This window comes from Tiliqua scincoides, chromosome 2 (genome assembly GCF_035046505.1).
Source record: "Tiliqua scincoides isolate rTilSci1 chromosome 2, rTilSci1.hap2, whole genome shotgun sequence".
NCBI classification, from domain to species: domain Eukaryota; kingdom Metazoa; phylum Chordata; class Lepidosauria; order Squamata; family Scincidae; genus Tiliqua; species Tiliqua scincoides.
This window is the reverse complement of record NC_089822.1, coordinates 195,907,667-195,930,398: the sequence shown is the minus strand read 5'-3', so window position 1 is coordinate 195,930,398 and position 22,732 is coordinate 195,907,667. Positions and strand designations below refer to the sequence as shown.

At 46.8% G+C, this 22,732-nt stretch overlaps 1 protein-coding gene across 4 annotated transcripts in view; it reads left to right on the top strand.

The window, feature by feature from the left end:
- Window positions 1–3,023: 3,023 nt before the first annotated feature.
- Window positions 3,024–22,732, top strand: part of LOC136639443 (LON peptidase N-terminal domain and RING finger protein 1-like) — a 55,556-nt gene continuing 35,847 nt past the window's right edge. For 2 of the 4 annotated variants that reach the window (XR_010793679.1, XM_066613633.1), the window contains exons 1-3: window positions 3,031–4,054; window positions 17,577–17,695; window positions 21,266–21,388. Coding sequence is in view for 3 of the 4 variants with exons in the window: in XM_066613633.1 (XP_066469730.1) it covers window positions 3,739–4,054; window positions 17,577–17,695; window positions 21,266–21,388 (558 nt within the window). In the remaining variant the exon portion in view is untranslated. Of the gene's footprint in view, window positions 4,055–17,576; window positions 17,696–21,265; window positions 21,389–22,732 lie in introns of all 4 variants that reach the window. The other 2 variants (XM_066613634.1, XM_066613635.1) reach the window with 2 other exon arrangements.

Here is a 22,732-nt window from a genome sequence, read left to right as displayed (position 1 = left end):
TGATTCTTTGCATGAAATTCCATTGAGTTCAGTGGGGCTTGCTCCCATAGGTGTGTGTAAGATAGTGGCCAAGCAGCCTGATTCTATCCATGTTTATTCAGGAGTAGGTTGACTAGGAAAGAGGCACAAATAAACTCATGTGCTGAGAATGCCTGTTCTATGTGGGTGAAACCTCTTACGCAGGTCACACCGTTCCCTTGCACAATTCCATTTTATATAACAGAAATGTGAACAATGTGGCTCTTCAGTAGTTTAATAAACATGTTTGCTCTGCAGTAAATTCTGCTAGTGTAAATCCAAAGAGCTGTTTAGACTTATGCAAGCAGAAGTTTGGACTTTTTTCCTTGGAATAACATGCCTGAGCAACATGTTGTTTCTCATACTGTTTCTGGAACTCCCATTTCAGAACTGATTTGCCAGGCAGCATAGTGGGTTACTACCCAAGACAAACAAGGCCCCTCTGGGCTCATGGTATAATTTTATAGTCCTTTGCTCACTGACTTCAATAGCACTTTTTCCAAGTACCTGTAGTTTAGAGGGAATAAATGCTTAACATCTGCATAGGACTTCCTGAGCATGCAAAGTGCTTTGCATGTATTATTCTTGACTCTGTCTTTACAACAACCCTGTCTTTACAAGATGGGAAGTATTATATCCCCATATTGCTGCTGAGGCTGAGAGGGAGTAGCTTGCCTAAGGCCACCTAGTGAGAATTCAGGATAGAAGGAAGTTTGAACTGGGGGAATCCCAACCTGTAGCCCTTTGGCACAATACTACACCCGCTCTCTAAGAGGGTAGCTATACAACACAATCCTGTGCCTAAACACAAGGAGCCTTGTGGTCAGTGGCATCTCTAGGGGGTGCGGACCACAGTGGGTGACACCGTGGGTGGGGGCACCACTCCCGACCAAAACTTTAGAAGACTTTTGGAAAAAATGTATTTATGAATAGTACCATCATATCATTGGAAAGGTAATTTAATGTAATGAAACTGGATGCAATAAAATTGGATGGGTGATTTTATACAGAGTGCAATGAAACACTGTGTTGAATTATCTGTATTCTATCAAACATTATGACCAATGAACCAGAAAAAGAAAACACAACTGCCATATGTAGCAATAAGTGGATTTTCTCAACTCAGAATTGACCAAAGAGACTGATTGTTTGAGAGCTAATGAAGTGTTATTATGACACAGCAGGGAACCAATAATGTGTTAGTATGAGCCAGCACTTATTTCCATGTATCAGAGCTAATACTAAAACTCAGTTGTGTGTCATCAAGTTGGTCACTTTTTTTTGTTGGTTACTGATTAGCTGGGTGTACTGTTAGATTTTTTTTAAAGTTATTGGGGGTTACACCAACCTTAGTGATGCCACTGCATTTAGGCTGTGTGTAAGATATTGTAATTTATTTTGAAATGAGCTCTCGAACCCAGTGACACAACCCTAGCAATGCCTCTGCTTGTAGCACTGAAAAGGCTAGCCAATTTGTTTCAACCTAAGCCCACTTCATTGTAGGATAAAACTCTATGATACAGGACTTCATAGGAATTCATGAAGCCTAAGCTTAGGCTGAAATAAATGGGTTTGTCTTTAGGGTGCTATAAGACTCTGTTGTTTTTGCTCCAACAGATTAATATGGCTCCTTTTTGGGAATCCTGTGCATGCTTACTTAGAAGTCACTTTCATGCACTCTGGCAGTGCATCCAGCACCAGAGCCTTAGAGCCCAATCCTATGCATGTCCACTCAGAAGTTCCATTGCAGTCAATGGAACTCCCAGAAAACTGTGGATAGGATTGGGCTGTTAGGCTACAATACTATAAGGCTGCAATCCTAGCCACACTTACTTGGGAGTAAGCCCTATTTACTATAATTGGACTTACTTCTGAGTAGACATGCAGAGGCTTGGGCTTTTAGGGCCAAATCCTATCCAATTTTCCAGTGCTGGTGCAGTCTTGCCAACAGGGCATGTGTCAACAGGAAGCATGGAGGCTTCCTCCAGGTTAGGGCATGTTTGTACTCTCCAGAGTGCACTGGTACTGGAAAGTTGGACAGGATAGGGCCCTCAGTCACTAATTCCTGGGAGAAAGAGACACTGGACCTAGTGGGTTTAGAGCCCGATCCTAGGCAGGTCTACTCAGAAGTAAGTCTCATTTGAGTCAACAGGGCTTACTTCCAGGAAAGTGTGGATAGGAGTAAATGCTTTCTTGGAAGTAGGCCCCATTTAACACAACGGGGCTTACTTCTGAGTAGACAGGCATAGAATTGCACTGTCACTCAGTCCCAGGGACGCCAGCGGCAAAGGGCCACGTGGAGTCCAGACCGCCAATTCAAGGGCTGTCAGCCAATTCAAGCGGCCGGGAGACCCCCTAGCACCAGCGGCCGCTTTCTCCTCGCTTCTCCCGAGCCCCCGGACACCCAGGAATGCCGGAGGGCGGAGCAGCGCGCAGCATCCGAGAGCCCCGCGTCCAGCCGCGCCCTCCCCCTCGACACCGACTCCAGCTCCCCATTCAGAGGTTACGAAACGCCCTCCGCAGAGCCTGTTTCACAACAGGGGCGGGCCCGCGCCGGCAGCCAATGGGGCAGCGCTCCGTCCCCATCACATGGGGCTCTTTTATGTAAGAGACGATGCGCTGCCTTCTGCCGGGGAGGGTGGCAAAGGGCTCTTCGCCAGCCCGGGGGCGGAGATGTTGCGCCCCACCGGGAAAAGTTTTCTGCCCTGCCCACGCCGCGACACGGGCTCCCCTCCCCTCCCACGTTCCCCCAGAGAAGCGTGCAGCTCCTTTCTCCTCAAGTGATAGGGGGAGGAGGATCAGGGAGAAGGCGACCCGAGGTTTGCCCAGCAGCGCATCTTTCCGGCCTCGGGAGTTTCCCCTCTGAGGCTCCTGGGAGTAAGCCCCATTGACTATAATGGGACTTACTTCTGAGTAGGCAAGCATAGGACTGAGCTGTATGGCTGCAACTCTGTCCACACTTACCGGAGAGTAAGCCCCCTTGACTATAGTGGGGCTTACTTCTGAGTAGACCTGCATAGGCTGCAAGCTCTATTCACACTTACCGGAGAGTAAGCCCCCTTGACTATAGTGGGGCATAGGATTGGGCTCTAAGCCAGCAGCCGGAGTTTCGAGGACTGGAAACCCCGCAGCCTCCGGCGCCGGATTGGTGGCTCCGCTCCCGAGGAACCTGTTCCGCGCAGCAGCGCCAGCCAGCCCGCCGCAGGGGAAAGGAGCCAGGATCCGAGGCGGGGCCGCCGCTTGTAGAGACCCTGAGCCACGCCTCCGCTCCCCGTCTGGACGGAGAGTCGGTTGTTGGACGGGGAGGTCGAGCTGCTGGTGGCTTTCTTTTCCCCTTGGCTCGCCCTCCGAGGCTGCCTCCCTGGAGCTGGCTTCTCGCTGCCGCTGGGAACAAGGAGGAGTGACCCGTGTGCGGAGTGGGAAGTGCCGGGGAAGAGCCGGCGCCTTTAAGAGGCTGCGGGTCCCACCAGGCGAGGTGCTTCTCTCCAACGCGTGGCAAAGTGTGTGCCCCCCCCAGCCCCTGCCGGGGACCACATCGCGACTCCACCAGCGCCACAGTCGCCTCCTGGGCGTGCAGTGCGTGGCTCGCAGGCGGGACTTGGGCTTGTCAAGGGACCTCTCCGCTCCCCCCGCCCCCTGGATGCCTTTTCTCTTTGCACGGCGCTCCGAGCGGCTCTGTTGAGCCCTGCCCGGGACCCCCTTGCCGGAGCAGCGGCAGGGATGGAAGTCTTCCTCTGCCCGTCCTGTGGCTTGGCTCTGCGGGACCCGGTGACGGTGGCGTGCGGCCATTCCTTCTGCAGAAGGTGCCTGGCAGTGGGAGGAGAAGCCTCGCCCTCCAAGTGTGGGCTCTGCGGGGCCAGGCTGACCCTCTCCCGCTCCGGCGCGTTGGCCTGCAACGTGCTGCTCTGCAGCTTGCTGGAGAAGTGCTTGGATCGGGACACCAAGCTGGCCAGGCTGAAGACCGACGTGCAGGAGCTGCTCGGGGTCGGGGACCACGGGGGAGCCCTGAGGACCGCTCAGAAAGGGCTCGCGCTGGGTAAGGCTGCTGTCCTAGCCGCACTTTCCTGGGAGTAAGCCTCATGGGCTATAATGGGGCTTACTTCTGAGTAGACCTGTATAGGATTGGGCTCTGAGTCTCCGCAGCAGTGTGTTGCCTGCTGTCCCACAGATGCTAATAGAAGGTCGGGGCACGGAAGGGGTAGGGGGTGGTCAGCGATCAGTCCCCCCCCCCGACACGCCCCACAGTTGCTGGTTATGCAACTTGTCACCACATCGCCGGCTGCATTGTGTAAGCAGCAAGGGACAGTCTTCGATAACACTCTGGAGCAGAGACAGGGACTTCCTGTTCTTGACAATGGGTGGCTTGATTGCAATGGAGCTGAATTTGGGCATATGCCACTGGTGCATGGCATACTATACACTGGCAAAAAAGGGGGGAGGATTTTTATTTTATTTTTTCCCCTTCAAATGACAAGTGATAAGTTTAGAAATGGGTGCTTTTATGATAACTTGTAGTGCAAGCATACACTCACATCAGTGGCAACAGGAAACTACTTATACAACTGTATTAGAACTTTTTTTTTTTTTAAAGCTACATGGCTGTATGGCAATGGCTGCCCTCTGCTTCTTTGGGACCTTTTAAAAAATCTGAATGACACTCCATGGAGCAGAATCTGTTGTTAGGGGGTATGTTGGTTATGAGGTATGTGACTAATATAAGGTAGGACAGGTCTTTATAGCAGTTCGAGGCTATTATTTAGCATTTCCATAACTCTGGAATTGTTGGGGTGGCCAGCCTTTCAACTGGAGGGCTCCTGGACCAGGGGTGTCATCTCACAGATGACAAGCTGCACCTGTTGAAATTCTCTCTTCTACGCAATTGTTAAAGGTCCAGGAGCCCCAGGGTTGACAAGTTGGCCACCCCTGTTCTAAACAGTCTTGTTAGACAAGTTCACTGGAGACAGAGGTAGCTTCTCCGGGTTTACTGTGTGGCAATTTGAACCCAGCACTTTATCTTCTGTGTTTAGTGAAGAACACATACAGTGCTGAATCTTAATACTATTTCCTTCCTGAAGCAGCCTTCCCCCCTTGTTCTCTTAACCCAGGGGTGGGCAAACTTTCTACTTTAGGGATCCTGGACCTCATCTGTGAGATGACATACTGCACCTGCTGAATTTGCCCCTTCTATACAATTTCCTCTTCTGTTCAGTTGTTAAAGGTCCAGGATCCCTAAAGTCAAAAGTTTGCCCACCCCTATTTTAACATAAAGAATTCTGTGATTGTTGATGCAATTGGAATTGTCACATTTTTTTTTTAAACTTGATAGAGAATTTTTGCTTTGAACAGTTGTTAGCTAGGTAGAAAGTCAATAGTTATGGCTTTCTTCAGCATGGATTTGCAGTGATGGGGAAATTCATACATAAAGGGATGAGGGAGGATGATGATCTGAAATGTTAAAGAAACTGAAGATGAAAAATAGAGAAAGGATTATTAGATGAGAATATTTCAGAGCTCTAGCCTCACCTCTCTGAAACATTTGTATCCTTTATCTGATTCATTGTTCTCAATAAGTAAAGGATAATATGAGAGCTTCAGCATTTCTGCCTGGGGAGGAAGGCCTGAATCAATGACAGATGGTGCTGAGGTACACTTAAATCTTATAGGGTCTGGGTGAGGTGACAACTGACTTTACTCACCTGCAAATCCAGACCTAAGTTATGATTTGTTAAGGTATATTAAGGAGAAGATTAAGTAGGGAATAGAGATTACCCCCTGAATGAACTGTGCTTAGCACTTAAACTGTGGTTACAAAGTTTGGTCAAAACATCTGGAGTGCTATAATAAGGTAGAAGAGATTAGGTTTTTCTAGAATAAGAAGAGAAAACATGACTAAAAGTTACTTTGGGTCATGAATTTTTTTTTGGTCCGAGCTTGCCTGCAGAGTTTGTTCTGTTGTTCAATGTGAAACATATCTAACTGTGAGAGTTGCCAGGATTTCTGGCAGGAGCTGAACATTTTCCAAAAATTTCATTATCAGGGTAAGTACGTATTCTTTACACCACATATATGCAGCTGTAATCCCATCTTCCCAGTACAAATGGATCTAAAATGCAAAATCTTTAATTATGCCTTGAATCACAGCAGTGAAGATCTTCTTCTTGTGCCTGTGATAGACAAAATGCTAAATAACTAGATTGCTTTCACACTTGGTGAAAGTTTCCTGTGGTGCACAACTCCTTGTTTGCCAATACAGTATGGGCTGGTGGGGGGGGGGGGAAGAGAGAGAGAGAGAGAGAGAGAGAGACTCCCTTTCAGTAATTGGCAAGTTCTAGTCTACACCAGGTGATACTTTCCCTGTGGTAAGGATCCTTACTCAGTTTGAAGACTTGAGCTAAAAACTGTGCTTTGCTAAAATTCAGTCAATTTGCATTATCATTTTGTTCCTGATAGAGGTTCTGTGCGTTTAGCAGCTATTTGGCAGCTTTCCCAATCACTGCATCTTTGTGCATGGCCTGGATCTTTGCCTAACCTACTGCTGCTAAGGCACATAAACTTTGCCAGGAAAAAGGAAGTCACTCTGTGTGTCTGGTTCAATGCTGCCTGTTTTATCAGCCTAAATAGTTAAACCATAATACATTACCGAATATGGACAACACCGCCTTGTCCATATTCGGCAAGAAGACCAACAAGGCGGCAGACTGGTTTGAAACCCACTCTGAGGAGTTGACACCAGTCATTGAGGAAAAGAGGAGAGCTCAAGCAGCATACAAGGCCTGTCCCAGTGAGCGCAACCTGCAGGTCCTCCGAACTGCTCGCAGCAAAGTCCAACAGACTGCCAGGAGATGTGCTAACGACTACTGGCTCCAGCTCTGTTCCGAGATACAGATAGCAGCTGACATGGGCAACATCAAGGGGATGTATGATGGTATCAAGCAGGCCCTAGGTCCAACACAGAAGAAAATTGCCCCTCTGAAGTCTGCCACAGGCGAGGTCATCCAGGATCGGGCGCAGCAGATGGAACGCTGGGTGCAGCACTACTCTGAGCTATATTCCAGAGAAAATGTAGTCACCGAAGAAGCACTGAACAACATTGAGTGCCTGCCTGTGCTGGAGGAGCTTGACAGTGAACCAACCCTAGAAGAACTTCACGTGGCCCTGGACTCCCTTGCCTTTGGCAAGGCACCTGGAAAAGACAGCATCCCTGCTGAAGTCCTAAAATGCTGCAAAGAGATCATCGTCACTGAGCTGCATGAAATCCTCTGTCTCTGCTGGAGAGAAGGTGGAGTACCTCAAGACATGAGGGATGCAAACATCATCACGCTGTACAAGAACAAAGGTGACAGGGGTAACTGCAACAACTACCGCGGCACCTCTCTCCTTAGCGTTGTAGGAAAGCTGTTTGCCCGAGTTGTACTAAAGAGGCTCCAGGTACTTGCAGAGAGCGTCTATCCAGAATTGCAGTGTGGATTCCGAGCCAACAGGTCCACCACTGATATGGTATTCTCCCTTAGACAACTGCAGGAGAAATGCAGGGAACAACGATAGCCACTCTTTATAGCCTTCATAGATCTCACAAAGGCTTTTGACCTGGTCAGCAGAGACGGCCTCTTCAAGATTCTCCCCAAGATTGGATGTCCACCCAGGCTCCTCAGCATCATCAGATCTTTCCACAAGGACATGAAGGGCACTGTTGTCTTCGATGGCTCCACATCAGACCCTTTTGACATCCGAAGCGGAGTGAAGCAGGGCTGTGTTCTTGCACCAACCTTGTTTGGGATTTTCTTCGCTGTCCTGCTGAAGCAGGCCTTTGGAACTGCAACAGAAGGCATCTATCTCCGGACCAGATCAGACGGAAAGCTCTTCAACCTCTCCAGACTGAGAGCAAAATCCAAAGTCCAGCTGAAATGTCTGCATGACTTCCTCTTTGCCGACGATGCAGCTGTCACTACCCACTCTGCCAAAGATCTCCAGCAGCTCATGGATCGTTTTAGCAAGGCCTGCCAAGATTTTGGACTGACAATCAGCCTGAAGAAAACACAGGTCATGGTTCAGGATGTGGACTCACCTCCCTGCATTACAATCTCTGAGCATGAACTGGAGGTTGTCCATGACTTTGTGTACCTTGGCTCAACGATCTCCGACACTCATTCTCTCGATACCGAGCTAAACAAGCGCATCGGTAAAGCAGCTACCATGTTTTCCAGACTCACAAAGAGAGTCTGGTCCAACAAGAAGCTGACGGAACATACCAAGATCCAGGTCTACAGAGCTTGTGTCCTGAGTACACTTCTGTACTGTAGCGAGTCATGGACTCTTCGCTCACAACAGGAGAGGAAACTGAGCGCTTTCCACATGCGCTGCCTCCGACGCATCCTCGGCATCACCTGGCAGGACAAAGTTCCAAACAACACAGTCCTGGAACGTGCTGGAATCCCTAGCATGTATTCACTGCTGAAACAGAGACGCCTGCGTTGGCTTGGTCATGTTGTGAGAATGGATGATGGCCGGATCCCAAAGGATCTCCTCTATGGAGAACTCGTGCAAGGAAAGCGCCCTACAGGTAGACCACAGCTGCGATACAAGGACATCTGCAAGAGGGATCTGAAGGCCTTAGGGATGGACCTCAACAAGTGGGAAACCCTGGCCTCTGAGCGGCCCGCTTGGAGGCAGGCTGTGCAGCATGGCCTTTCCCAGTTTGAAGAGACACTTTGCCAACAGTCTGAGGCTAAGAGGCAAAGAAGGAAGGCCCATAGCCAGGGAGACAGACCAGGGACAGACTGCACTTGCTCCCGGTGTGGAAGGAATTGTCACTCCCGGATTGGCCTTTTCAGCCACACTAGACGCTGTGCCAGAACCACCTTTCAGAGTGCGATACCATAGTCTTTCGAGACTGAAGGTTGCCAATACAATAAAATACATTACACAAAATAGTGTCTCATGAAATTCCACTATGCATCAGTTGTTTTGCAGCCTCTTCTACGGACTTGCTGGTTCTGGTCTTCTTTACTTTGTTGTTTCCACCTATTACTGGTCTGGCTTGTGGTAGACAATTCAAAGTTAAGTATCATTTACAAAACAGCAGGAAATACATCCGAGACCTGTAAAAATCTAGCATTAGAAGTGGTTGGATGTTTTTTTGTTCAAAGTTCTAGTCAAGAAAACATTCCAAACATTTTCCTGAAGATTACCTTTTAACAGTGTCACTGATGTTTGGTAGAAAGTAACCTTTTCAGTTGTTTCCGCTTAATTATTCTGCCAAGGTTTGGTGGAGGGGTGCTGGAAATCAAAATCTCCCTATCAAAAATTCCCATAAGTTTGCCAGGTTGGATGCACCCAAAGCTCTGAAGCATAGCCCACTGATGTCACAAGACTGTGACTGTAAAGATATAGGAATTAGGTATAAGGTTGGTAAGTGTGTTGGCAACCTTCAGTCTCGAAAGGCTATGGTATCGCGCTCTGAATGGTGGTTCTGGAACAGCGTCTAGTGTGGCTGAAAAGGCCGATTCGGGAGTGACAATCCCTTCCACACTGGGAGCAAGTGCAGTCTGTCCCTGGTCTGTCTCCCTGGCTATGGGCCTTCCTTCTTTGCCTCTTTGCCTCAGCCAAGTGTCTCTTCAAACTGGGAAAGGCTATGCTGCACACCTGCCTCCAAGCGGGCCGCTCAGAGGCCAGGGTTTCCCACCTGTTGAGGTCCACTCCTAAAGCCTTCAGTTCCCTCTTGCAGATGTCCTTGTATCGCAGCTGTGGTCTACCTGTAGGGCGCTTTCCCTGCACAAGTTCTCCATAGAGGAGATCCTTTGGGATCCGGCCTTGATCCATTCTCACGACATGACCGAGCCAACACAGGCGACTCTGTTTCAGCAGTGCATACATGCTAGGGATTCCAGCATGTTCCAGGACTGTGTTGTTTGGAACTTTGTCCTGCCAGGTGATGCCGAGAATGCGTCGGAGGCAGCGCATGTGGAAAGCGTTCAGTTTCCTCTCCTGTTGTGAGCGAAGAGCAAATGCCAGAGTAAATAGTCCAGAGGTAAAGAGGCAGACCTCCAACAGCAGCCCAGAAATAGTCCAAGACTGACTTTTACTGCCTCTTCAGATGAAAAAACTGGAGAGAAAACAGGGTCATCTTGGACAGATTGGCAACCGCAGCCATGGCTAGCTACAAAAGTTAAAAACATCATGCATTGCACTCTTCAGATTTTGTTTCCGAAGTCTGAAATTGGCAGCAATAGCAAAAAGCACAAAACACATAGAGATCATTTGCCAAAGACTTACAATGCCATTTGCAGTCCCAGCTGATATCAGTGGTGCCTGCCCAGGTCATTTCACAACATATTGCATTTTAAATTATTCTGCCATTGCTTGTAATTGCATTGAAGGTTACCCCCCCCCCCGCCTTTTTTTACACACTTTATACACAAAGGAAATAATGTTGGGGAGCTAAACTGATAGGCTTTGATTTGTAATCATAGAATGTTAATAGTTGCATGGGATTTTGGAGGTCATCAGTAGCTTCACCAAGCATTTTCAGTTTTCTGGACACTAAAATCCATTTAGGTCAACCCGTATGTAAAACGTATTAACGTAAATCCTTATGTAAATATATTTTACTAATCAGAATGGTGTGTCTGACTTCAGTAAAGAATGCTTGCCTCTAACCTTTCTGGCTAAGTTCTTCTATGTTCTTTCATCAAGCTAATGATTCTGTCAAATTGGATCCATGAGTTTCTGAGCAAGGCATAAACTCAAGCATCAGACTGCTATCACCTTTTGCACTGGGGTGTGTTTATCTTGGTGCGATGGATAATTTAGGAATGCTGCAAACACAGTTGTTGTATATGTCATCAAAACTGTAAAACATACATCTAAATGGTCTTGAGAGAGGTCTATGGTTGGAAGCGATGACATTGATGAATAAATTAATAGGCTATTTAAATGAAAAGCTATTTATCTTAGACTTGCCGGGTGGGAAGTGTGTTCTCAAAAGCTGTCTAATCACTCACCTTCCAGAAGACTTCACCATATTCTTGATGTCAAGAACAGATTAACCTACATAGGTTTTTGTTTTTTGTTAATTTATTTAACAAGTATACATTGGCTAATCACTAGATAAATCATCCCAACATTTCAGAAAAAAACTCACATTTTATTGTTCAAGCAAATTGTAGTTGTTGTGTCCAGTGCTGACCCCAGAGCAAAGGATCCCCTAGGTGTGAAATGATTTTGGTCCCCCATAACATTTGTTCAACCTTTGACTAATTGCTTTTGCAACTTTGTTTCATGAAGTATGACCTGTGCGTGTGATTTATCCCTGTCGCATAGGACGACCCATGCATGATTCGTTACATCTGTATGTTGGCAACCTTCAGTCTCGAAAGACTATGGTATTGCGCTCGAATGGTGGTTCTGGCACAGCGTCCAGTGTGGCTGCAAAGGCCAATTCGGGAGTGACAATCCCTTCTACACCGGGAGCAAGTGCAGTCTGTCCCTGGCCTGTCTCCCTGGCTATGGGCCTTCCTTCTTTGCCTCAGTCTGTTGGGCAAGTGCCTCTTCAAACTGGGAAAGGCCATGCTGCACAGCCTGCCTCCAAGCGGGCCGCTCAGAGGCCAGGATTTCCCACCTGTTGAGGTCCACTCCTAAGGCCTTCAAATCCCACTTGCAGATGTCCTTGTATCGCAGCTGTGGTCTACCTGTAGGGCGCTTTCCTTGCACGAGGTCTCCATAGAGGAGATCCTTTGGGATCCGGCCATCATCCATTCTCACTACATGATCGAGCCAACGCAGGCGTCTCTGTTTCAGCAGTGCATACATGCTAGGGATTCCAGCATGTTCCAGGACTGTGTTGTTTGGAACTTTGTCCTGCCAGGTGATGCCGAGAATGCGTCGGAGGCAGCACATGTAGAAAGCGTTCAGTGTACATCTGTACAGTATAAGAATCATTAAGAAGACAATCCATCAGCACTTCACTCAGCCCCTCCCTTCACCAATGCCAAATGATCACCTTTCTTTCACATGCTGGGGGAAGGGAAGGGTCCAAAGGAGAGAAAAGGATTGATGGATTGTTAGCCTGCTGCCTTCTCTCTCTCTCTCTCTTGGGATTAAAAAAAGAATTCCACCATCCAATTTCTATGCATTTATGTTGAAGTATTGTTACCTATTCTGAATTTGGAATGAAAAGAGCTGCATGTTTAAATGAATATAGAATAATATGCTTCAAAGTAGAAGTGGCAGGAAAAGGGAACTCTCTAGTATAGAAATGTAATGTTTATTTTTGGTGGTATAGCCTCAGTGAAGTGTGGGGGAGTCTGATGAGCTCCAAATGTTACCATTCCACCTTTGAGTATTCTCTGTGGATTGGATGGAAGGTCTTCTGAGCTACATGTGCAGACCCATGATAGATTTTGCTAGATCTGGAGCCTAACAGTCATTCAGAAAAGGCTCAAACTGATCGGTTGTCTCCTGATATGTAATGTCAGTATAGGAACCCTATCAGAGACAGAACTTGGCAGAAATAGTTTATTTTAAGCATGGGAGTTGTCTTTTGCAGAGGAAAGTGCATTTGCCTTCCCTTCCCAAACAGATAACACGGTTGGTGAATCAATGAATGGAGTGCTATAAGGTCTTGGCAGTAGTGGCAGCCAATGGCTTGCTGTTAGACTCTGCCATCCTGGGATCTGTGGTAAGAGGCTTTCTGCTAGTGAGAGTTGATCACAAGAAGACGTTCTAAATGTTTAGTCTAAGAGCGGTTCAATGAACTTCTTGGCAACCGGTTCCTTGGATGATTTAGTTCAGAGTTTCCAAATGTAAAGTTAGAAGCAAGAGTCAGATTTTTAGCTGATTTATGCTAGTGGAGAATGTGACCTATGCCATGCTATATACAGATTCTCTGTGCACAGTGTTCCTTGTTCTTTCAACGTCTCTGCAATGGAAACTGTTGTTGTATAACAACTTTCTGCAGTACTGATAGGTGAATCACTACAGCTGATGCGGCCAACTGCTTTTTGATTATGGAAATTTACTAGTGAGAGAGGTGAGGGGCTCCATTTACAGCCCAAGAGTGTGTAGGCTACCGTTTTATAATTATTATTTTTCCCCTGTGGTGAAAGCACAGCTGTATCTCTCTAACCCCAAACCCCATCGGTGTTCTCCTTAAAAGTGCAGCACATGGGCAGTGTCAGATTCTGCTGAACTGTGTAACAGCATGCTTGCATAAGAGACTGGGCTTGGAAAAAAAAAATTGGCATGTATCTGAACAAAAGAGAAATTAGCTGAGAGATGGCTGTAGTATTATATTGAAATTAAGGGGTCTAAGAGATGTAGGCAATAGGTTTTCTGTGAGCTGTTTAGAATCTTATGATAGAGCCATTGCTATATTTAACCATCATAATAAAACATTTCTTTACATACCGTCCTCAGTGTGGATAGTACCTCTTGAAAACTCAGTGACTGTTACGTTAACAGTCTTCTGTGTTAATAATGATTTTTACTCCCCTCCCCTCATGTTTTGGCATTTATTTGACTTGGAAGTGCTTGGTAGTTTGAGAGTTAATGAATGATCAGCAAGATAAATTGGAACCAGAAGGTGTACAGTACAGGTGTACAGTACAGGCATGCCCTGATATCCTTGGGGGTTCCATTCTGAAACACACACACACACACACACACACACACACCCCACGGTTAACTGAAACAGGGAACGGCTCCCACTCAGTAGTGTAGCTAGGAGAATGCAGGGAGTAGCAGTGCACCCGGCTACAGGGTGGTGGGGGCAACAGTGTGGCTGAGGGGGCAACAACTTGCAGGCAACAGCACCTGGGTGCAACAATTGGGCTGCTACCCGCAGCCCTGCCAGTGCCAGGCACTCCGGAGGGAAGAGGGGCAACAGTCACGGAGACGGGTGAAACTGCATGTTGCCCCTCCCTGCAGATGGAAGTTAGTCTAGCTCGTCGCTTCCAGCAGACCTCAAGAACCACCGGTTGCGGCAGGCAGGAGGGGCTGGCCCTCTCCCCCTCCCGCGGCTGAGATGCTGGCGATGGCACAGACCTCCTGGGAATCTTCCTTTCATGCACCTGCCAGCCCTCATTCCTCCACCTGTCCTGCTCAACATGCTGCCCCCTGAAGCCCTATTTGGCTTAAATGGCAAGAGAGGCGCCTGCGTCAGTGCTTGTTTGTGTTTAGAGAGGGAGGAAGAAGTGTGTTGGTGGGGGGGCTGTTGGATGCTGATGAGGACACTGGGTGTGTGTGTGTGTGAGAGAGAGATGGAGCCACCCGATAGGCAAGCATAGCCCCCAGAGACCCTTGTGGAGCCCAGCCTGGACTGAGGAGGAGGTTCCCCTTGTGCAGCGGGACCAGTTGCTCACCACTCCCCCGCCCTACATAGCCTACTCTCCTCTGCTCCTCACAGTCCTCTCTCTACTTGCCTGTCCCCTTATCCTACTCTCTCCTCCTGGCAAGGCTGCAGCAGCCAGTTGTCTCTGCAATCTAAGCCAGTAGGGCTTGCTCCTGAGTCGGCATGCAGGAGATTGGGCTCTGAGGCTGCAATCCTCTCCCCCCTTTCCTGGGAGTAAGCCCCATTGACTGGACTGGGCTTGCTTCCAAGTAGACAGGCAGAGGATTGGGCTCCAAGGCTGCAATCCTCTCCCCACAGTCGCCCTCACGCTGAGAGCAGTTGTGTCGGGCCAGTGCGGGCTCCAACAAATCTCCGGAGGGCCAGAGGCTCATTGGAAGGTGGGGACTCCTGGGCCGCATTGGGAGTCTTTGAGGGCCACAAGTGGCCCCAGGACCGGGGTTTGGGCACCCCTGCTCTGGGAGATCCTGTGAGCCCAGCAGAGGCTGTGCAGGTCCATCCACGATCTCTGCTGGCTGAAACTGAGCTTTAGAGGTAAAAAAAAAAAGGAGCTAATGCCTTATAAGGCATTAAAAACTTCATTTTTGGTTTTATGCAAAAAGTGACTTTTTACCTCTAAGGCACAGCCTGAGCCTGGCAGAGGTCACAGACAGATGTGCGTGGCCTCTGCTGGGCTCAGAGGACCCTCTAACGGTGAGGGGAGCAGATCTCCCTTTGCCCTCCGGATGGGGGGTGTGTGCACAGTGGGGGCCCGCAGACCAAATCCACTGATAAGTGAATTCACAGTTATGGAGTCCCCCACTGTATTAACAACAACAACAGTATTTATATACCGCTTTTCAACTAAAGTTCACAAAGCGGTTTACAGAGAAAAATCAAATAACTAAATTGCTCCCTGTCCCAAAAGGGCTCACAATCTAAAAAGATGCAAATGAATACCAGCAGACAGCCACTAGAACAGACAGTGCTGGGGTGAGGTGGGCCAGTTACTCTCCCCCTGCTAAAAAAAGGAGCACCCACTTGAAAAAGTGCCTCTTACTCAATTAGCAGGGGTACTGCTACTCCACTGTACTCATTGTACTCACTGTACTTCCCCTGGGGGCTGGGGATAATAATAATAATAATAATAATAATACGGGTATTTATATACCACCTTTCTTGGTCGTCAGATTTCTCCTCAGACTTTATTCAAGGAGGTTTACATGGGCAGGCTGTTCTAAATCCCCGTAGGGATTTTTACAATCAAAGAAAGGTTCTATCTTTCAAGAACCACAACATTTCAGATGCATCTTTTCGATCTGGTATCAGATTCTGGCCTCTGGTTTCCTCCCATGCAAGCTGACAAGCAGCTGCTTCATCTCTCACACGGAGGGCAGCCAAGACGCTTCTTTGCTCACACCAAAGAGCAGGTGGAATAACTTGGCTCAGCATGTCAGCTGCTTCAAGGTCTCACCATTCACGGTGCTCGACTCAAACTGGCGACCTTCAGTTTGGCTGTACTTGTCCTAAGAAGCGACTAAACAGCCACCGGGTAGATGGGACTCGTCAGCCTGGGAAGGCAGCTCATCTGAGAGAAGGAAAACTCTGATCGCAAACCTCCACTGCCTTGTGGCTACATCCAGTTATGGGAAAGGGTTCAGGAGTCAACCTCGAGGCAAAATCCGGAGCCGGAGTCCCTGAGGCAGTTCATGGCTGAACAGTCACCTTCTGGCAACTCCTGCGACGCTGCTGGAACCAACCGTATTGGCCTCTGCCTTTCCATTGGACCATTTCAGCGATGTGGAGAGGGGGGATTTGCTGCATGGGAAACTGTCTATCCTCCATATCTACATTACCCAGGCTTCACGCACTGGAGAGGACACTCTGTTTCAGAACCACCATTCAGAGCACGATACAATAGTCTTCCAAGACTGAAGGATGCCAACAAGTACTGTATTCAATAAGTAACCCCTAAACCCCCCCCCCCGCATGTGGTGCACTTGTAAGTATAACTACAGAAGGAAATGTGAGATGGATATTCTCTCCTAAATTCGTGATGGGAATTAATTTGAGTTGTTCTATGTAAAGCCTTCATTCAAGAGTTCCAACATGTAGTTCCTAATCTCCAGTTTTGGCTCTGAAAAACTCTCTCCCTCAGAGTGAGGGATGAAAGGAAACAGTCTCTAAAGAAAGCTAGTTGAATTGTATATACATTTAAATGGGTTTTGAAGATGTGTTATGACTTGCAAGGTCATTCTGTTCATAGTTGTTTGTAGGCTGAGGTGGGCTGACTTAGCATGGCTGACTTTAGGCATGATGCACATGTTGGCAGGGTTGATGGAGGGGCAGGAATGGACCAGAATGTATGCACAAGAACTTTGATCAGAAATGACTGTGAGAATCTCTTTACTTAGGAAGGAAAGGTTCTAGCTCAGCCTCTAGAGCAGGGGTGCTCAATAGGTGGATCGCGATCTACCGGTAGATCGCAAGGCAAAATGAGTAGATAGCGGAGTGCCGACCCCCCCCCTTCAGGTGCCTCTGGGAGGAAACGCCGGGAGTAAGGCCCATTGTACTCAATGGGGCTTACTCCCAGGTAAGTGTGGCTAGGATTGCAGCCTCACAGCCTAATCCTAGGCATGTCTACTCAGGAGTAAGTCCTGTTATACTCAGTGGGGTTCAAGGTACACCAACATACATTGTACACATAAATGTTATATGTTATGATGGTGCAAACATTGTAAAAAAAAACTCTGGTAGATCTCCGGGCCTTGCTGGGTTTCAAAGTAGCTCTCAAGCCAAAAAAGTGTGAGCACCCCTGCTCTAGAGACTGTTTCTATATAATACTTGCCTTGCTCAAAAGTGAAGATGTATCCCAGACGACAACTTCTGGGTTTCTTGATACTGGTACGAATCTGGTAAGTGTTGTGGAGGAACAATCTGCCATGCACTCTGCGATTCTTGTTTGCTGGATCCTGTCAGCCATATTGACTGGCACAGGTTTGAAGCACTTAACTCATATGTACAGTGCCTCTCATCACTGAAGCTATTTGGACTACTCATAATTCATTGGACCGTACACAGTTTTCCCCCTTGGATCTGTTCTATGGTATGCAGTAGATGATTCAGGTCAATGATTCAATCTTGGAGGTTGGCACCATCCTACACCAACTTGAAATTGTTGTTCTTGGTATAGAGTCACCATTCAATCTTTATTAGCTTCTGCTTCTACATGCAGCTCCAGATGATCTTGAACTGAGGGTCTACCGATCAGAGGCATATGCAGCTTTGCAACAATATCCAGAGGCTCTGGAAGATTTGGAGATGCTATGCGCACAAGAACCCAAAGAGTGTGAGGTGAGTTGGGTGGGCAGTTATATGTCATGTAGTTGCAGAACAACTGCTTTGCCTAGATATATTTTAGACTAGTGAGATGAAACAGCTTTTGTAAGAGACTGAGCCTGAACTGGCATGCTGCTCAGCCAGTTGAAAAGGAACAATTTCTTGTTCATTTAATTGATTGTCCATCTCAGAATCTCCGAGTATGTAACTTCGAAGCTATAATGATTAAAACCTCCCTTTCCCTCCCTCCCTTCTGGTTGCCAGAAGTCCACAGATGAAAAAAAAAAAGTCTTATACCACTTCTTGGAAGATTCTCAGACTTTTGGATGAGTCTCTGTAAGAAGGTTATTCCACAACTGAGTGGCATCCGCTCAGTATTCTTCCCAGTGTTCTCATACAACTCCAGTTACAGCCCAGTGTGCTCATACAGCACATAGTTAGGTCTTAACAATTTAAGAGTGTTTTTGAAAGAGCTAGGAGATCTCATAGTAGGCTAACTGTTCTGTATGACCAAGGAATAGAGGATAGCATATCTTTGTCCATATCCACCAAAAACACTCTTTAAACATATGAGCAACTAGAAACAGTTTCCTAAACACATTCTTTGATTTTTGTGTACATAGGAGTTTGTGGCAAGTGGTTTTCTTTTTAATGTCTCTGAAGTCTTGTACATGTTTGCATATATTCTAACATTGATTGTCAATTACAGCATTAACTTTTGTGAACAAGACCCGCCTAGTATTAGAATTTACTGAAGAAGCCTTATGTCAAAATGGATACTAGACCTGCATCCCCATGGAAGAGGGAAATGTCTTCTGGACCTCTTCTTAGGAATGTAGATTTGAATTCACAGAGCAAGATCTGAATCCATATGGTTGCATCATTAGAACTATTTTTTCTAAACAAGTGCTTTTACAAGCATCGTATTCTTTATCTTTCTATAAGATGATTCTAGAAGAACCCTGTGTCTCTGTGTTCCAAAAGAGCATATATGTTTAATTGAGGATAATTCCCTTACTATTTTCTCATAAGCATCTATTTTCTTCCAATTCCTGATTTCTTCATATCAAAGAAGTTGGACATGTCCTTGTTGGACATACTTTCAGACATGTGTAATATGTGGGAAATCTATCACATGTTCAGGGACCAAGTGCAGTAGCACACCTTGATGGAATGGCCTAAAATGGGAACGGGGGCAAGGATATAGTTGCAGCCATAGATAGTTTTTATTGTGGCAATAAGAATCCAACAATGGGAAAGATAATATAATGCAATGTACACAGTCACTCACCCACCCACCCTTCTTGACCATATGGAAGAAAGAGAGAGACAGAGTACAGATGTGCATCACTTAACAACTCCCTTCTCAGTCTTCCCCCCCCTTATGTGAGTAGGTTGTTATGGGAACATTCAGGTCTACCTAGTGCCTTTGTTGTGTAAACAGACACTCTTTTCATAGGCTACTGGAGACCAGTAGCCCCATTAAGTGTCTATAAACAGGTTATGGAAGACTTGATGGCCTTACTAAGAGCCTGTTCTGTGTAAATCCTTACAAGTAGAAGGGGATATATAATGGCACCAACAGAGAGGGAAGAGGATATTAGCATCTTAGGGAAATCAGAGTGCTACCTGGGGAAACAGGGACTGAAGAATCAGGGATGATGTGGTATCAAGAGGAGAAGAAGAAAGACTAAGGGAAAGAAAGGGAAGAAATGGGAAAGCACCAAGGTTCCAACCATGGTTTGCAGCTGAATCTTTGTAGCCTGAACTGGGGCTGCAGACAAGGAGAGAGCCCCTTGGCAGGCTGAGAAAACACTTCACCCTCTTATAGAGGGGGCAGCTGTTCTCTTTGCCATTAAGCAGCACTGCAGGTGTTTAAATAGGAGCTCACTCTACTGAGCAGCCCAGTTGTTTGAGTAGCTGCAGTGATGGTTAAGGTGGTTTTCTTTCACTCAAAACCAGGGGGTGATCTCTGGGCGCCTCCGTTAACTAAGTACCCAGGAGTCCTGGAGTCTCCCAAACTCACCATGCTGACACCGAAGGAGAAAGAGATAAAACGCTAAATGGGATGTCTGTTTGAGTGCACACTAGATACAAACGATAGGACTTTGTGACTGATGATTAGGTTGCCAGAGGCAAGGGTTGCCCTTCCATAGGCACTGACAAACTAGAGTAAATGTGTTCAGTTGCTGTCTTGCAAATCTAACTTCTAAGTGCCAGCATGTTGCCTGTAGGCCAAGTACAGCTGTTCATCCGTAATCCTGAACTTGGGCATTCTCCTGGCAGCATTGCTAGGTGGGTCTTGTTCGGAAACACACTAACCGAATCCGTCAGTGAAGCATGTCACTCCCAAATTGGCCTTTTCAGCCACGCTAGACGCTGTTTCAGAACCACCATTCAGAGCGCGATACCATAGTCTCTCGAGACTGAAGGTTGCCAACACAGTGAAGCATTCAGTTTCAAATATGGAGTGTAAATGCCCTATTATGCTAATCGGGTCATCTGTCAATTCTTGTTAGGCTCAATGTGCCTAGACAACTCTATTGGGTTAAAGAAAAAAGCAAAGCCCCACCCTGAGAGCTGTCTGGCTTCCTGTCATACACAGTCTTTATTCTGTTAAACTCATTTCTTGCATGTCCACAATCTAATTGGGCAGAAACTATTAACAGACTGGAAGGATAGATCCAGCTCCTGCAGAAGTGAGCACATCTGGTGAAACTGGGCTCAGTTGATGGGGGTCAGACCAGGTAAAGGTTTTTGATTTGTTAACTGAAATCACATAACATGGAGAAGCTCATGGACAATTTTCAGATGGTAGTAAGAAAAGCAGTGATGAGCTACCTTGTGGAATTAGAATAACATCATCTGTCATTTTGTGGGGGTTGGTGAAATTCTCTTCTAATCTAGTGGCTTGTTGTACTTGTCCTTTAAACTCTACTCAGAAGAAGCCCCCAAGTGCACATTGAACTTCCCCTCCTACCTCAACACCTGTGCATCCAGAAGAATTTCAGAAGGAGAAGGACTGTGCATGTATAGCAAACATGTCTACGTGCCCAACCACCTGCCATTCTGCTGAAAGCAAGACATTGGCAAGTAGATACAGTCCATGCTGAATTGCCACCTGGACCCACCTCCCAGTTCTGCCAGTCCAAAATTCTATTGCCCGTCCCAGTACCACCACACATCCACATGCATGCACATCCACCTCTAACCATGCATCATCCATGTGGTGCACCAGGAGAGTCTGCTTGCACATATGGAAACCCCATCCTGAATGCTCAAAGAGCACACGCGGAGCATGAAGAGAGCTTATGTTCCTCTGACAAATCCAGCATTGCCACTGTCCGCTTCTTTGAGTGGTAGTAGCACTTTCTCAAGTGGGGGGGGGGGGAATCCTGAAATCCTCCTCCAGGTTTTGTTCTGCTGCTATCTGTCAGGTCAAGCATGCTTCTGTTTCCTTTTATATCTTGGTGAGAAATAACTTATGAGCAGTAATACTTTCCATATGCAAGGTTTTGCAGTAGAAGTAGAAGCAGGAAAGCCCAGAAGCTGCTGTTTAAAATAATGTTATCCATTCCTCTGCAGGGCTTTTATAGAAAGGGAAAGGTGCTCCTGGCCATGGGACAAAAATCAGAGGCCCTCCTGCAGTTCCAGCATTGTCTCCGACTGAATTCCAGTTTCCATGCTGCTCAGTATGAGGCAGAGAAGGTAAATGCACAATGGCCATTTAGCTTCCAGTGAAGCTTTGAGAATGAAAGAGTCTTGCACTGGCAATTCCTGGAATGGAGCTTTCTACAATTCTACGTAGTATAACAGGATCCCAGGTATCCTCTGTTATTACAGGTCACATATAATATGCGTTTTGACTACTCATGTGGCTTAAAAGCAAGAAGCATTTTTCCCCCCCCCCTTCCTTTCCCCCAATTCACCAAATGGGCTGTTCTAGTCACAAAAATGAAAGCTCTGTTTTTAAGCAAACAGTTGCTTTGACTTATACACTTTAGATTTTGAGAAGTTAAACAGAGACAGCCTTGAAACAAAATAACTGCGAGAACTTGAAAAGCTCAGGGGAGCTGCTAGGAGTTAAGTTAGACAATACGAGCATTAGGAACTGTGAACATCTTTGGTGGATATGTGTCATGCTCAGTAGTAGGACTTTGTAATGCTCCAAAAATGCACATGAGTTGTGTTCATATTGAGATCTATGTAGGTGATCTGTTGATAATACTGTACCAATACAATAGAGTAGCATCATATGCAAATATTGATAGGTGCCTGACTATTCCTTTCTCTACCTCTTGCTTTCCTTGCTATTCTTTGATAGGCACATCACTAGCAAACTATTAAAAAAGGGCAGGGAGGAGGTGTTCCAGAGGGGAGGGAGGGAGCAACACTCCACTGGAACCAAAGCCTCTGTGTTGGGCTCACCGCCTGACACAGTGGCTTTTGATTCACTGCTGAACTTTTGGTTGGCGGTGAATTGAGTAGCTCTATTGCGGGACTTCTCCATTTACCCGAGGAGTCACTGGTGGCTGCCCAAAGTGTGCAGGATGCTGTGGCAGGCATTTTTGGCAACACCGCAGCCCTGCGCAGCTCAGGATTGGACTGTCAGGGAACACAATAAATGGTATGGTAGCCATTTGTCACTAATGCAGTGTTTCCCAAACTATGGGTCAAACTGTGGGTCTACCAGTGCGTCACGAGCTGATGTTTGGTGGTTTGTGAAAAGTTTTTGAAACATTTTAAAAAAGAAATCCTTGCACGCACACTTCCCTGACTTGCAGAAGAAAATCATTAGTTGCCAACCTGTGGTATGAGGTAAGCTTCATAGCCCCAAATTAAAATGTCACATTTTCTGATTTTTCTCTAGTAATTGGAATGTAGTTCACATGTGAACCCAGTTTCAGCTTTTTGTCTGACCTGGAAGTCCCTGACTGCACATTTTGCTCTTTACTTCGGCCTTGTGGGTGCCCTGGAATGACTGTAAAAGTTTGGGGGAACAGTCCATGAACTCCATTTCTAGGGAGAGTCTTGCAAATGTCTGCCACATAT